General features: G+C 47.1%; 1 protein-coding gene and 1 long non-coding RNA gene across 12 annotated transcripts in view; both read left to right on the forward strand.

Moving 5' to 3' along the window:
• LOC132450705 (sodium bicarbonate cotransporter 3-like) overlaps window positions 1-15,717 on the forward strand; it is a 47,648-nt gene that overhangs the window by 21,096 nt on the left and 10,835 nt on the right. For 6 of the 10 annotated variants that reach the window (XR_009523900.1, XM_060042745.1, XM_060042740.1 and 3 more), the window contains exons 5-17: window positions 299-459; window positions 831-1,019; window positions 2,107-2,433; window positions 5,353-5,462; window positions 6,270-6,427; window positions 7,179-7,266; window positions 7,494-7,640; window positions 8,231-8,340; window positions 11,722-11,896; window positions 12,613-12,746; window positions 13,195-13,440; window positions 13,883-13,988; window positions 15,125-15,286. Coding sequence is in view for 9 of the 10 variants with exons in the window: in XM_060042745.1 (XP_059898728.1) it covers window positions 299-459; window positions 831-1,019; window positions 2,107-2,433; window positions 5,353-5,462; window positions 6,270-6,427; window positions 7,179-7,266; window positions 7,494-7,640; window positions 8,231-8,340; window positions 11,722-11,896; window positions 12,613-12,746; window positions 13,195-13,440; window positions 13,883-13,988; window positions 15,125-15,286 (2,113 nt within the window). In the remaining variant the exon portion in view is untranslated. The remainder of the gene's footprint in view (window positions 1-298; window positions 460-830; window positions 1,020-2,106; window positions 2,434-5,352; window positions 5,463-6,269; window positions 6,428-7,178; window positions 7,267-7,493; window positions 7,641-8,230; window positions 8,341-11,721; window positions 11,897-12,612; window positions 12,747-13,194; window positions 13,441-13,882; window positions 13,989-15,124; window positions 15,287-15,717) is intronic. The other 4 variants (XM_060042746.1, XM_060042743.1, XM_060042747.1 and 1 more) reach the window with 3 other exon arrangements.
• On the forward strand, window positions 2,545-5,301 carry LOC132450791 (uncharacterized). 2 transcript variants are annotated; one of them, XR_009523913.1, is made up of 3 exons: window positions 2,545-3,477; window positions 3,513-4,057; window positions 4,190-5,301. It is a non-coding gene; the product is annotated as an uncharacterized LOC132450791 (long non-coding RNA). The 2 variants fall into 2 exon arrangements; XR_009523912.1 differs by having other exon boundaries at window positions 2,546-3,471.

Here is a 15,717-nt window from a genome sequence, read left to right on the forward strand (position 1 = left end):
AAAGGTCGTTGACGAACATTTTTCGTCATATTTTTCGTTAACGAAATGAACACTGGTATGTACAAGGGGGGAACAACACAGTCCTACAGAACCCAGAGCCTTCGAAACGAGACCAAGAACAACAAACAAGCATCCACTAAGGCTGCAAATAGACATGATGGCCGGTCCATCTGGTCATAATACTGCAGTGTTAGTAAAGCTGTGACAGTTTTACATGTTCCGACTGGGATCAACGACAACTGTGTGTGTGTGTGTGGTTGTGCGTATCTCTCTGCGTGTGTGTGTGTCTGTGGGGCAGGTGGCTGAAGTTTGAGGAGGACGTGGAGGACGGTGGGGAGAGGTGGAGCAAGCCCTACGTGGCCACGCTGTCCCTCCACAGTCTGTTCGAGCTGCGGAGCTGCATCCTCAACGGCACCGTCATGCTGGACATGAGGGCCAACACCATAGAGGACATCGCAGGTACGCACAAAGCACATTCACAATGCCGTCCTCTGTTGGTGGGACTTGACATTCATATGTTCAATAGGCTGTTTGGATAAACATGTTTTCTTTTTTAATCAGTGTTTAAAAGCAGGATTTATATTTATGAATGTTGTGCTGGGTTTAAGCCTTGTGAGACCATCCATCTATTCACTTGAAACTTGCAATGAATATCAGTCAGGCATTAGGGCACTGGGCAGTAATTGATTTCTAAATATAGGCACAGTCAATCAGAGTGACGCTCTTCTCTGTTGCCGATTGAAATTCTAGCTGATTATAATCTGAGAAATGCCTTTGGTGCAAACATCAGTAAATCCTTCCAATTGGTGTCTGTGGGTCTGTCTTCTCAGACATGCTGATCGACAGCATGGTGGCATCGGGCCAGCTGAAGGAGGAGCTGCGCTTCAAGGTGCGGGAGGCCATGCTCAAGAGGCACCACCACCAGAACGAACGCAAGCTCAGCAACCGCATCCCGCTGGTGCGCTCCATCGCCGACATCGGCAAGAAGCACTCCGACCCGCATTTGCTCGACCGAAACGGTGAGAAACCACACGACTGCACTCCCGTTACCTATTCACCAGAATTGATTTGAAATTCTCCGGAGCCAAAGCGACACTTTTCAAATTCCCTATGTTCACCCCCCCCCCCCCCCGCCCATGCCAGCATAAAAAGTGGAAGGTTGAAAGTGAGTAGAATGCAGGGGACAGTCGTTTGTTGGGGGGGTCACGGTAGCGACAGAGATATATGGGGGTTAATCACTATGCTGGCATGATCGTCTTGGCCTGGCTTCAGGGTTTCTTGAACGATGGCTTCGGTTCCCAGGGATTATGCAAGAGGTAATGCTCAGAGTGATTAGCGTTTTTGTCAACTGGAATCACCAAAGTATGTGTCTGTGTTTGAGTGTGTTTGTTTTTGTATTTTCTTTTTGTTGACTGTAGTAAGTAGTATGGTTGTCTGGTGTGCATTCATGTTCACTGTTCGCTGGGCTGTGCTTCTAAGAATGATTTGGCAATTAGGATCTTATCTTGGACCATGCCCCTGCATTTTAAAAGCAAAAGCGTAGCCTATTTTTAAATGTGAAGTATTTTAATGCCATTTGTATAAATAGTTTATGTCTGTTCTATATCATGTAATATGCGTTTAATCTTGCCTACAGTAGTACCTTTTCTTATAGTTTGTACGTATGCATACTGTGCACCTTCCTTTGCGCTACCTACTGCATGCCTGCCTCTTTGAAGTATGCACTGATGCCAGCCACCTGTCGAGTGCTGTGATCGGTTGATTGGTTTGAAACTCGCTAGAGGGCCCATGGGTCTTTTCTGGATGCTTCCCCCTACACGTCCCTCCGATCGCACTCGACCCGGTCCTCTCCCCGCACACCTTCTGACTGCACCCCTCCTGTTGCTTCACTCCTCCCCCCCCCCCCCCCTCTGCCGTCTCCTCCTGAAGTCATTGTCCTCTGTGTTCTCCTCCCTCATCGAGTTCTCCCCTTTGCTCCATCTCTCCTCTTGTTCCTCCCTTCTCGTACCTCCTCTTTTCCTCTCTCTCCACATCTCTTCCTCTCTCCACCCCCTTCCCCCTGTCCCCTTGTCCGTTCTCCTCTTCCTCCCTGTTGTCTCCCGTTAGGAGAGGGCCTGTCCTCCTCTCACCTCTCCCTCCAGAAGCCCGGCCCGTGCGCCGCCATCGGCAGCCTGTCCCAGAGGCGCGAGTCGCGGGTGGCCATTCTCCTCAACCACCTGCTGCCCTCCTCCCTGTCCTCGACCGCAGCAGCCGCCACAGGCGCCTCTCCTATGACCACGCCCCATAACACGCCCCCTCCCGACCGATGCGTCTCCCAGTCCCAGCAGCACCAGGGCCACGGCGGCCGGGGCATCCCCGAGGTGGTGGTGTCCCCCCCTGAGGACGAGCCGCCGCAGACCCCCACGGACGGGGGGAGACCACTGCCCTTAGAAGGCAAATATCTGTGTTGCCCGCCAGTGTGAGTCACTGCTTGAACAGAGAAAAACTAGCACTGGGCATGCTGGCTCTTCTCCCCCCCCCCCCCCCCCCCGCTCACACAGCCCCCAACCCACCCCACCCCACACCCCCACCAGCCATGTTGTCATCACCGACCTAAAGACTGCACTCACAAGCTCTGCTTCTCTGCCTCTTGAATTTATTCATTCCCCCTCACCTACCTTTTTTTTTGTGATCCCAAGTCAAACTGTGTGTGTGTGTGTGTGTGTGTGTGTGTGTGTGTGTGTGTGTGTGTGTGTGTGTGTGTGTGTGTGTGTGTGTGTGTGTGTGTGTGTGTGTGTGTGTGTGTGTGTGTGTGTGTGTGTGTGTGTGTGTGTGTTGCTTGGCCCTGTCCCAATCCATACTTAACTCGTTGGCACTGCATGGCCGTCCTCCAGATAGTCTGGTCCTGTGTGCCACTGCTCGGCCTGCCATACCGACCCAATCACCGCCCGGTGTGTGTGTGTGTGTGCGTGCGTGTGTGTGTGTGTGTGTGTGTGTGCGTGCGTGTGTGCTCTCGCACGACAGCCACCCTCACCCACTCACACATCCACCCCACGCTCTTTTCAGCTCAAATGGCTTAAGAAAAGTGTACACCTCCAGAACAAGCCCCTCTCCTCCCTCTATACTCCTCCATTTTTGTGAAACAACTTCCAGCCAGGAGACTCCCATTGGGGACTCGACGCAGGTTCTCTTCATCCAAATCTTGAGCCAAAGCTTTAACTCCACCAATCAATATCTCGGTCTGGCTTTTCCATAGCAAATCTCGGCACACGCAAACCCCTATTTGGTTTCCTCCCCCAACGTGGGAGCGTAAGGCTCCAAGATGCTTCCTCATTAAGACACGGGCGAGATCACCACGCGCCAGCAGCCTGCCTAAATATAAACCCCGGCCAGAGCAGGGTGGCTGTGTTTCCACGTACCGTTCGTGGGCTAACTGACAGTCACTGTTTGTCCTTACAAAGTGTGTGTGTGTGTGTGTGTGTGTGTGTGTGTGTGTGTGTGTGTGTGTGTGTGTGTGTGTGTGTCCCTGTGAGCTACCTGCGCACAACTTTGTGTGCCCCCCCCCCATGTGCGATTACGCTCATGGTGGTTGAACTGCGAGGTACGGGTCCCGTGTAGAGGTGACAACAGGGCCGTAGGGGATACTAAAAGGTTGGGGTGGGCTTATTATAGATCAACCGCTACCTCTGTAATTCTACTCCCCACGAGGAAGACCACCTCATCTCCGCTCATGCCTGTGAGGGACACCCACGAGCACACAGTTTAAGGACGTGGGTTATTCATAGAGGGTTGGGGAATTCATGGACTACAGCACAGCGTTTTGGATGGGGGTATTGACACGGCACAGCATATTGCTTAGGGATGTGACCATTGTGTATGTATACTGACCCAACAGGTTGGGTCGTGCCTAATACAGCTGAGTGGATTCGTCTTTAGGGAAGTAACTAAATGGTTAAATCATTCTTGGGAACAGAAAATATCAAAATATTAATCTTTGTAAAGCTGGGCAAGGGTGACTATTTTCCTAATGGTGTTGGTTATCTTTAACCGACATCTGTCTTTTTAACTCTGTTAAACTGTTGACGTGGTCCTCTACATCGCGTCCGATAATGAACGCCAAAAAAATGTTCTTTCACCAAAACCAATTCACAGGATCTGTTTTTAATGTATTTGAACAAATGCCAATACAGAACCTATATTTTTATGATAGATTTATTTTGCCCTTCATTCAAAAATCTATGTGGGTTTGCCCCACAAAGAATGTTTAAAGTTATATATTATTATTTTCATATTCTTAATTACTCGTGACATCCACATATGAAAGACACCAACAATATGACGCAACCCTATTGCCATGCTGGCATGGATGCACATTCTGGCGCATTCTTGACTGGCATGCGTTGGCGGATGCGGCCTAAGCCAATTTACACCCCCACAACCCCTTATCCCGCCCCACCCCGTATTCCAAGTGGCTTTGTTGGGAATGCTAGAGATGGCGCCCATGCTGGCCACCTGTGGTGGATACCAGGGCCTCGTCCAGTCGGGTCAGCCCCCCGGGGATACAAAGTCAAGGGGAACGGATCACCAAGCCGGCCCCATGCTGACACCGTGTCTCGCAGATTCGGTGGATCATTACAGCGCCATGAACTAGTGATTCACAAGCGCATCAGCAGTTTTAAACGAGCTTGGTTTAACCTTTTTGGTTGATGAATTATTGAGCTGGAAACGTGTCGTGTCTGTGAAGAGGGGGCAGCTGATGAAGTGTGGACGGGGTTGCTCGTATGTGTTTGAAGCGTGTGCACATAGTGGTGAGCAAGAGAGAGAAGGAGGGCATTTGCTTCTGCTATGGATTTACATACATTACCCTTTCATTTCATCTCCCACTATTAAGTGCTAGCGTTTCCTGTCGTGTGTATTGCTTCGCGTCTTGTGGGCCGTGTTGAGAAGTGTGTGGCCAATTATGCAGAGAAAGGGCTTCAGCACCTGTCACTGCCCAAGTCCCCGAACGGCGTACGGTCGCGCATATTCAATGTCTCTAGCGCCTCTACATCATTTTGAAGGGTAACCAAGCATTAAAACAAAACTACAAGACAAGGCCCAAAAAACATGGACACTATATTTGCAACCAGGTCCATCTAGCCTATTTTCAAAACAATAAGGGTCATTATGTTTTCTTAATTCAATAAAACGAACAACCACAATTTAGAAATTCAGCAAAATAATCATTGTGCGTTTCGCCTTCCTAAATCCCCCCCCCCTCCCAAGCGCCTGACCTCTCCCCAAAACCAATGACTGACAACCCCCGCCTCTGTCCCCCCCCCCCTCTCCCCCCCACCCCCCCCACACACCCCCCCGGCCCCATATCTCCCCCAGGACATCTTGTGTCGCCCAGCTCCTGCCCCAACCTGGACACCAAAGCAGCAGAGAGGAGGTCGTCCAAAGCAGGGGTCAGTAGAGAAAGCAGCGGTTTCGACTTTAGCAAGGTAACCTAACTCCCCTTGGCCCCCCCGGTACAGAGCACAGAGGTTCTCCTCTGATCCCCATCCAACTCCATTCTGCTGGAGTGCGCCACATCATCGCTCATGCTCCTCATTGATCATGGACTGGAGCCAGGAAACCTTTCTGGTCCTCTGAGCGAGCACTTAAACGCTCGGATGATTTAAGCATCGTGTGACTTGGGATTTGATGTTTTTGTTTTTGCCTACAAAAAATGGTAACCCATCTATCACTGCATTGCACAATGCCCTCATCCATCAAATATAGTTTGAATTGAGAAACTTGGCATGGAGCCTGATACCTTAAGCAGGTATGAGTGATGCGCTTATTAAAGCAATGCTTATGTCACTTTTCTTGTCCATATAAGCGAAGATAGTCATCCTGGCTGCCCTTGCTCAGTACTGGGTAGTTCTCCTTGTAGATGCTATCTTTCCTTGTTAGTAGCCCCGTGCCCCTCAATTCTTGGAAACCATGAATTCTTGGACACCTCAATTCCTGGCCTTCCTTCATTCCCCATTTTGCTGCATAAAAGACCAGTTTTCTAGTTTTATACTTCACTGGTCAATGCCTAAAAAATTGACATGTCTTCCTAAAGAAACATGCAAAATAACTCTCCGAATAGAGTAACGATTCATTTGGACATGTTTCGATTTCTATAGGTAAGATTATGGCCGCATTCCTAGTCCGTGTCCCCCGCTGAAAGCCGCCTCGATCCCCGTCTGTGACTTTTTGCCCGCCTTCTCTCCACCGCTTCATCGGCGATGCTGTCTGAACTCTCTCTGGCTGCGCTCCAGGTGGACATGAACTTCATGAAGAAGATCCCTCCCGGCGCGGAGGCCTCCAACGTGCTGGTGGGCGAGGTGGACTTCCTGGAGAAGCCCATCATCGCCTTTGTGCGCCTCTCACCCGCCGTCCTCATCACGGGCCTCACCGAGGTGCCGGTGCCCACCAGGTTAGCCCCCCCCTGAGCCCAGAGCAAACCACCGGGTCGGGACAGAAGCAGGACCATGTTCAGACGGGAATATTCACGTGTGAATCCTATACAAAGTGCCTGAAAAGGCCTGGTGCTCTGTGAGCTTTACTCTTCGGCTTTTTTGAATCACACTCTTGATTGTGAACCAAAATGTGTATGACACATCTGATGTTGGGAATCTTTTAGACAACTTGGCCAAACAATACAAATAACCAGGCCGATCAATGAATCCTTAGCGGAGTCAATTGATTATTTGATTTGGTTTTGTGGCTTAATACATTAAGCATTGTTTGGCGTATAAAAATGCCTAATTGAATATCCCATTCAGTAGTGCTGTTCTACCATCTCAAATAATGTGCTCTATGTAGATCCTCACTTTAATTGTGCTATTCCTAAAACAATCTTGCATAACCCCGCCTTTATTTGTGTGTACACAGTCACATGCCTGTGTTGAGATTAACCAGCTCCTTAGGAACTTGAGACTCTTATTTAATTACATATGTTTTTTTAATGAAATACCACTCATGTTTTACCAATTATTTGGGTACCACTGCAGAATTGAAGCACACATCCAGCTGCCATATTGTCTACATACATACATTTAGCAGTACACAGATTCTAGCCGGCATGAGATCAATATTTGGATTAGGTGGTGGGGGAAAAAAAACGCGTTCCATTCATCAGTATGGTGGGGTTACTTGTTGGCATGACGAACTGTGTGTCATTGCAGGTTTCTGTTCTTGCTTCTGGGACCTCATGGAAAAGGCCCCCAGTACCATGAGATTGGCAGGTCTATGGCCACTCTCATGACGGATGAGGTGAGAACAGTGATGAGTAATGTAAATGCATATTCACATGTATATTATCGTAGTATTTGAACTAGGAGATCCCTGTTTAATATTAATGAAAGCTTGTGTGCTAGGATGGGAACTGGATTAGCTTTTTGGCACTTTACTGGTTAACTATATCGACACAGTACATTCTCTCACACTACAAATATGTGTTCTTGCGTTTACTCTCACTGATGTTGACGACTGCTCTGTAGATTTTCCATGACGTAGCCTATAAGGCCAAGGACCGAACAGATCTCCTCTCTGGTATCGATGAGTTCCTGGACCAGGTCACAGTCCTGCCTCCTGGGGAGTGGGACCCCACTATACGCATCGAGCCCCCCAAGAACGTCCCCTCTCAGGTCAGGCCCTCTCACTCACTTTCTGTCTCACTCTGTCTCTCTCTCCGTCTGTCTCGGTCCCTACCAGTGTCTGTCTCTCTCTCTCTCTGTCTCTGTCCCTCTGTCCCTCTGTCCCTCTGTCCCTCTGTCTCTCTTTTTCTCTCTCTGTCCCTCTGTCTCTTTCAAAATAATTTTCCACAAAAGCTTGGTTTTCAGGGGAATCAAACTGAATGAAACTAACTAAATAATCCAAAAAATTATGATATGAATGCATAACAAAATATAATTATTTTGATCAATCAATCCATAAATGTGTATATAATGTGCAACAATAATTGCAAAAGCTTTTAACCAACACATTAAATTGACTTGCTTACTTAAAAATATGATTGCACGTATTCATGCCAACAGCTATTAGAAGTTTATTTATATCTGGACTATTTTCAATGTCCTGGTTGCCCTGGGAAAGTTGTTTTGAATCGTGATCCCGTCGCTAGGTCGTTATAAATACTTTGTGTGTATAGTAAGGAGCCATACAGCCGGTTACATCGCCAAGAAGACTAGGTTCATGTTTGTCTGCGAGTTGAAGTCTGATGACCTCTGACCTGTAGATGAAGAGGAAGCAGCCGTCCCAGCCCAACGGACTGGCGTCCCCGTCCCCGGGGGACATGGAGAAGGAGGAGGAAGAGCACTCGGGACCAGAACTGCAGAGGACCGGCAGGTGAGCTGTGTACAGATGAAGGGCCAATCCCATTTCTACCCCTTACCCCTTCCCTTTACCCCTTCAAAACAAGGGGGAGAGGTAAGGGGAAGGGGTAAGGGGTAGAAATGGGATTGGGCCTTACTTAGGCCTTTGAACTGGCTACCATCTGGCGGCAAATTATGGGAAATTGTGCCTCCCAATATTGAAGCTTTGTGAGACCATCCAGATATTCAACTTTGAGTTTCACAATCATAATCAGTCTGGCCTCGGCTGGGCGGCAATTGATTGAAGAAAATAAAAATAATCCAGCCAATCAGATTGAGTATCCAAGTGACACTCTGGCTCTCCTTGCTCTTTTCGAATCTGGTGAAAACATCTACTGCGCAAAGCCATCCATGCAAATAGCTGTTCCTCTTCTCAGTCGAACATCGCTATTCAGTGTTGTCTGGATATTCCATGAATGTGCCATTGATTGCTACCCTTTCCTATTGTTTGGTGCCCCTATTGTTTTTTCAATTCTGTAGACTGCGGGGGCCCTTGCTTCTTCGTAAACAAACTCTTATCTTATCCCTGAGCGCTTTAAAGTCCTGTTATTTTTTTCTTTCAACAAACTCGACGCCAGACTGCAGCGAGAAACAGAACTCCATGTGAGATCAGGATGGGCTCCCAATTCTGACCACGATGCTGCCTCTGAAATATACATCTTCTCTTTTGGGATCTTTGCATCCATTTTTGTTAAATGCAAGACTTTAAATTGAGTAATATGAACGTAATTCTGTCATTTGACGAACAACAGCTGAGCTAAACGATTGGATCCCTCGGTATTGGATTGGATCACGCACAAGGGACAAAACATGTTGTCCAGCTGTTTGTGTTGAGCCGTTGCAGGCTTTTTACGAGGGAGCTATGATGAGGATGTTGTGGCTGAAACCTTACGCCTTCACAGGCCCACACGTTGACGTCATCCTTTGCTCATCTGTAGTGGAATGTGGATTTCCTTCGGGTGTACTTTATTGGAATAGGAGAATAATGTCTGTGGAAATGAGCTAACAAGGGATATGAGTGACCGAGGTTAGAAGCCTTTTCTCATTTCATGGTTTTTATTTGAGTTCATCGACCCCGACCACTGGCGGAGTCTCTCTGTGTGTCATGGTATTTTTAAGATGGTATATCTCAGGTCCTAGACAAAAGGCAGAAATGGACTTTATTAATCCCTGGACGTAAATTATTCTATCGCGGCCATCCGCGAGAAAGGAATAATGTTATAACTATAGAATTAATTAGTGTTAATTAACAAAACTGTAAAACTATTAAAGAGACATTTGTTTTTCTTTATTGGTTTGTGAATAGTGAACACTCCATTAAATTGTCATTGTGTATGCGTCTCATGTTAATCACAGGTCAGTCAGCAGGACAACACCTTTCAAACCTTAAATAAGCAGAGCAGGGAGGGCTCACTCACCCCCCCCCACACCCCCCACACAGAGTTGAAAGTGCATCTATAAAAAAGGCATAGGGTTAAAAGCACAGCGATAGCAGTTGCTCCTGCAGAGATATTTAAATCCTCCTCTGAGAGGCATTTCCGTACTCCTAGCAGAGCTATCCAAACATAAGTGTTCTGACGGCTCTTTTTATTGTAAGCCAATGGGCTGCTGCCTATGAGGTGTTGCTGCACCTGGGTTAAAGTGCGCTTAACAGTCGTCCACGACATAAGTCTTTTAATTGCATACGTTTGTCTACAATTACCTCATGGATTCACTTGTTTCCTTACACCCATAAATACAAAGCAATCACGATGGGACATCCGTGTTGTTGTGTTGCTGTTGATACCCGTGGTATTTCAGACTGATTGTAGGTTTGAGACCTTGCCAGAGTTAATTACCCACTATTGTTTCCTCGGCTAGCCCTGCTGACATTCAGCCGAAGACGGGGCTTTTACAGCCGTAGAAAGTCATTTGAAACCCAGAAATGTCACACTTGAGCATACGCATAAAGTGTGTGTGTGTTGCATTATTTACAGACTCAAGCAGACTTCTATAAAAGGCACACAGACGTTATGAAAGGGAGGGGGGCGGTGGGGGGCGGCGGGGGGAAGAGTAGGAAATGTCTGAGAAATGAGTGTGTGGAGGGGAGCTGGTTACCGGGTAAAAAAACAAATTGATGGGAGGAGCTGAGGGTTGTGGTGAGAGAGAGAGAGAGAAAGGTGAAGGTGGAACGGCACAGCTATATTTAAAACATAAACCCACTGTGTGTGTATTTATAAGATAGATTAGCGCTCGTCTTTATACAACCTGAGCAGGAAGTGGTTGGGTTCCACATTGACACACACACACACACACACACACACACACACACACACACACACACACACACACAGCTAGTACCATTTCCCATCGAGCTGCAGCAGGAGACTGCCTCAGTGTTGTCTGGAGGGTGGATACGTTGGGTGTGAAGGGGGCCCCTTGTGGGCAGGCCTGGGCAGGTCTCTCCTCCTCCCCTGGGGGTATCTACGCTGCACTACTGCAGCACAGATCTCCCTGGCTGCTCTCACGTACATATCGAAGCCAACGTCAACTCCTACAGCGCACTGTGGTTTCAGTTGGCCATGCCGCCCTCTTTCCCTCACATGAGTGGTTTTAACCAAATGTACCCGTTGGTGTTCTTTAGTTGAGGCATATTGAGAACAGTGAACCCTAATGGATGTGTGTGGATAGGACATCACCCTTCTCTCCCCTGTTATTACTTTGTTCAATGATGATGACATTTACGTAGACATTTAGGGAATTTAGCAGACACTTTTATCCGAAGTGAGATAGAATAAGTACATTTGTCAGAAGAAAGAGAAACGACAATATATCTGTAAATATATAGGCAATAAATCAGTAAGGATGTTTATAGAAACAAGTCCCAAAACACATAAAATTGCTAGGTTAACCCATCCCCCGTATACAACAAAGATAGCTAGGCTAAGACGCTACACAATGCACCTATTTTTAGATGTCAGATGATCAATTAAAATGACCAAAATCAAAAATTCCTTGGTAGTGTAATCACCCTGTTGCCTGGATCGGCAGTCCCCCCATAAAATGAGTTTGGCCAACAATGTTTTGTCCTTTTTTTAAGCGGCAGCTAGTGAGTTGCGTGTGATAAAGGACTATTACGCACAACGTTGTGGAGCTTGTGTTGATGGTAGATGTGAAACACACCCGTAGGCCCAATGGATTCAGTGACTTATGTCATGTCTAAAGACACAACCTAATTGACTCCAAATGCCAATGAATGATTCCACATTGACCATCATATTGCTCTGCATGACCATAGCAACACAGAGAACCCAGATCAATACAGACCCATGGGGTATCCACCAGACCTTCATTTCTCCTGTGTGTCTGTCCTCAGGATATTCGGGGGCCTTGTATGGGACATCAAGAGGAAACTGCCGTTCTACTGGAGTGACCTGCGGGACGCCCTGAGCCTGCAGTGCCTGGCCTCCGTCCTCTTCCTCTACTGCGCCTGCATGTCTCCTGTCATCACCTTCGGGGGTCTACTAGGGGAGGCCACCAAAGGCAACATCGTGAGTGTACAGTTTCTGGTCTCTGTGTGTGTGTGTGTGGGTGCCCAGAGTAAACACCTGCCACCTGCCGATGGCAAATCGTTTTGGTAATTTCAGGTTAAAACGGTTGCCTGGCCGATAGATGTTTACAGTTAAAAAGACAAATTGAACTGCATCAGCAGAGTTCAGAGCATATTTTTCTAGTAATTTCAATCCAATAGGTTTGAAAGCTGGTTTGAATGGGTACGCGCGAGGTCCATTCCTTCACTGTCCCCATTGGTTCTCTCTCTCTCTCTCTCTCTCTCTCTCTCTCTCTCTCTCTCTCTCTCTCTCTCTCTCTCTCTCTCTCTCTCTCTCTCTCTCTCTCTCTCTCTCTCTCTCTCTCTCTCTCTCTCTCTCTCTCTCTCTCTCTCTCTCTCTCTCTCTCTCTCTCTCTCTCTCTCTCTCTCTCTCTCTCTCTCCTCTCCCCTGTGTCTCTCTCTCTCTCTCCTCTCCCCTGTGTCTCTCTCTCTCTCTCCTCTCCCCTGTGTCTCTCTCTCTCTCTCCTCTCCCCTGTGTCTCTCTCTCTCTCTCCTCTCCCCTGTGTCTCTCTCTCTCTCTCCTCTCCCCTGTGTCTCTCTCTCTCTCTCCTCTCCCCTGTGTCTCTCTCTCTCTCCTCTCCCCTGTGTCTCTCTCTCTCTCCTCTCCCCTGTGTCTCTCTCTCTCTCCTCTCCCCTGTGTCTCTCTCCCTCCTGCAGAGTGCTATAGAGTCTCTGTTCGGGGCCTCCCTGACCGGGGTGGCCTACTCTCTGTTTGCCGGCCAGCCACTCACCATCCTGGGCAGCACAGGTCCCGTGTTGGTCTTTGAGAAGATCCTCTTCAAGTTCTGCACGTGAGTCCTCCGCCTCCTGTCTCCTCCGGTGCTACGAGGCCATCTAGTGGTAGATGTGTGGAAGGACAATTCAAGTCCTGCTGCTGCTTCTCAGTGGTTGCCTCAAGCTGCCACACATTTAAATACGCATAATTAATAGTCTCTGTAAATATATCCCTGAGAATTACGTATTTTTATAAAAATAATTTGCGTGTGTATGTAAGGTTTGTGTTTGTTTGTAAAAAAAAAAAAAAGGCACATGTCATGTGCAAATAAATCTACAAAACGCCTTGGCAGAATGAAGGGCAACATTTTACCTTTTCAAAATGCGTCCTGTATGCATATTGATCAAGTGCTGATTCTCTGTGAATTTTTCTCTGGGAGCTTTAAGCTGTTGGGTCAATATTGATTGTTCCTAATGCACTCAAGCGCCGTTCCATCCATCTCTCTCCCTCCCTCTGCCCTCCAGGGACTACGGCCTGTCCTACCTCTCGCTGCGGACCAGCATCGGGCTGTGGACGGCCTTCCTCTGCCTGGTGCTGGTGGCCACGGACGCCAGCTCGCTGGTGTGCTACATCACCCGCTTCACGGAGGAGGCCTTTGCGGCGCTCATCTGCATCATCTTCATCTACGAGGCCCTGGAGAAGCTCTTCCACCTGGGGGAGCACTTCCCGGTCAACACGCACAACACCCTGGACAACCTCACCCTGTACTCGTGAGTCACGCACTGAGTCACCGCCAGCATTGTTTTGTTGGTAAATGGCTGCAAATGCCAAGTCCCACTCACTGCTTTCTATTCCTATTTTTTTTTGTTGCTGAAGGATTTTGAATTCCATAACAATTCACGTGTGCAAACAATATTTTCTCACCTTTTTGAAGATAAATCCTGCATAAATGACAATTCAACACCAAAACTAACGTTTTATAGCAACAGCATTCTCATAACAAGCAACTTTTAATCATACGTATGGAAAGGCTCTATGTTCTCTTTTGCACTGCTAACCAGAAATCCGACCAATATAAAGAATAGAAGGCAATTGGGAGCAAATTAGCAAAAGTGTTAACCTACCGCAAAGATGCAGGCAAATTATGGATTAAGATTGAAAGCTACATCGAAGATGAAATGAACGTATGCGTGATCCTCCCCATGGCTTCAGGTGTCAGTGCAGCCAACCAGTCAACGCTTCGGCCAGCACGGTGGAGATATGGAACCAGACGGGCTACACCCCAGACAATGTCCCCTGGGACAAGCTCAACGTCTCGGTGAGGCCAAGACACAAAAGTGACCCCCAAATTCTTCGTCTGTGTGCTGCTGACTATCCTCACCATAAACGCTTAGTGCTCAAACACCATTTCTTAGGGTCATCACTACTATAGCTTACTTTATCTTATCTGGGTTCCCGGATGCCCTGGAAGAGTCAGTTAATGTCTAATTTCTGATCAAGGAGAGTGAAGACTTGTTTCATTACAGAAAACATGCTACCAAAGAAAACTAATTTGTGTGAGATATTGATCTAAAGTATGATTTATGAGACTAGTTCATGAAAAATGTATGGATTACACAAAAATGGGTTCACAGAGACTGGAAAAGATAGGTACAGAGATGACTACAAACAAGTTAAGATGTTTGAATTTATTCCTTTCATCAACCTTTTATTTATACCGAGATAGTTCCTCTAAGACTTTTTTTTAATGAGGCTCTGGGTACACGCAAATGGCACGACAAAACGCAGGATAATTATGAAAAGATAGTTAAAAGCTAAAAACATAAAACATCAAGGAACTACCAAGTGATAAAATAAAAAACATACACTAACTGCTTTAAGAGAGCGATATAATAATTCACAAATGGATACATCGCAGATTATTTTACAATTTCATTTGACCTCCATTGAGGTCAAGAGAAAATGTCCTCTCCTTGTAATCATATCTTTTAGAAACACATGATGTGTCAGGTTATAACCAAATAATTGCAGGGAGAAGGACTGCAAGGACACAATGGAGAAAGGTGGATGATGAGGACTATGGCCATTAAAAATAGAGGGTCATAAAGATCATAGGTGTTACAAAGAGGTCAAATGGCCCGAATACAGTTGTAGCGACCTTCAGGTTCTTCAATAGGTCTCGCAATGATCAACACAATAGGAAAACCTTAACTCATCTTCAGAGCAGGCGTTCTTGAAGTGCCAGTGAATCCAACATTTAATTTTTAAACATGTTACCGGTAGTATGTCTCCTATGATCTAGCAATAGCAGTCTCTAAGCTACTTAAATATCAGCGTAAATCAGAAAAAAACAGAAACTAGTGAACAAAAGGTAGTGAAAATACACTGCTTCAGGGCGTTAATATCCATGAATGAATAGTGTGTGAGGGTAACACGGTGTCCTCTTTATCCCAGATGTGTAACCTGCTCCATGGGGAGTTCACGGGCGAGGCCTGTGGTCACCACGGACCCTTCATCCCCGACGTGCTCTTCTGGTCCATCATCCTCTTCTTCACCACCTTCTTCCTCTCCTCCTTCCTCAAGCAGTTCAAGACGGAGAGATATTTCCCCACCATGGTAAGTTGTTGTTGATGAAGCGAATGCTGATTGGTTGTAAAAAGGTTGTTTTTAAAGGTCCCATGACATGAAAATCTCAATTTATGAGGTTTTCTAACATAAATATGAGTTCCCCTAGCCTGCCTATGGTCCCCCAGTGGCTAAAACTTGCGTTTGGTGTAAAACGAGCACTAGCTGTTCTGCTCGCCTTTGGGAAAAAACGGAGGCTCAAGCGCGCTGATTTGGAAATCTGTGCTCATGACGTCATGAGGAATCTCAGCTCCTCCCCTTACTCTGCCTGGCCCGCCCAGAGACGTTGGCCCGCCAATGAGACTCGACCGTGCGAGCGCCACATGTGTGTGTGTGAATACACACACTGTAACGCAAGTGTTTCTTGTCGGTTCTTTGACGTGTCTTGTATTTCCACAACGAGACTGTCGGGGTTATCTAAG

Source organism: Gadus macrocephalus, chromosome 22 (assembly GCF_031168955.1).
Source record: "Gadus macrocephalus chromosome 22, ASM3116895v1".
Classification (NCBI taxonomy): Eukaryota; Metazoa; Chordata; class Actinopteri; order Gadiformes; family Gadidae; genus Gadus; species Gadus macrocephalus.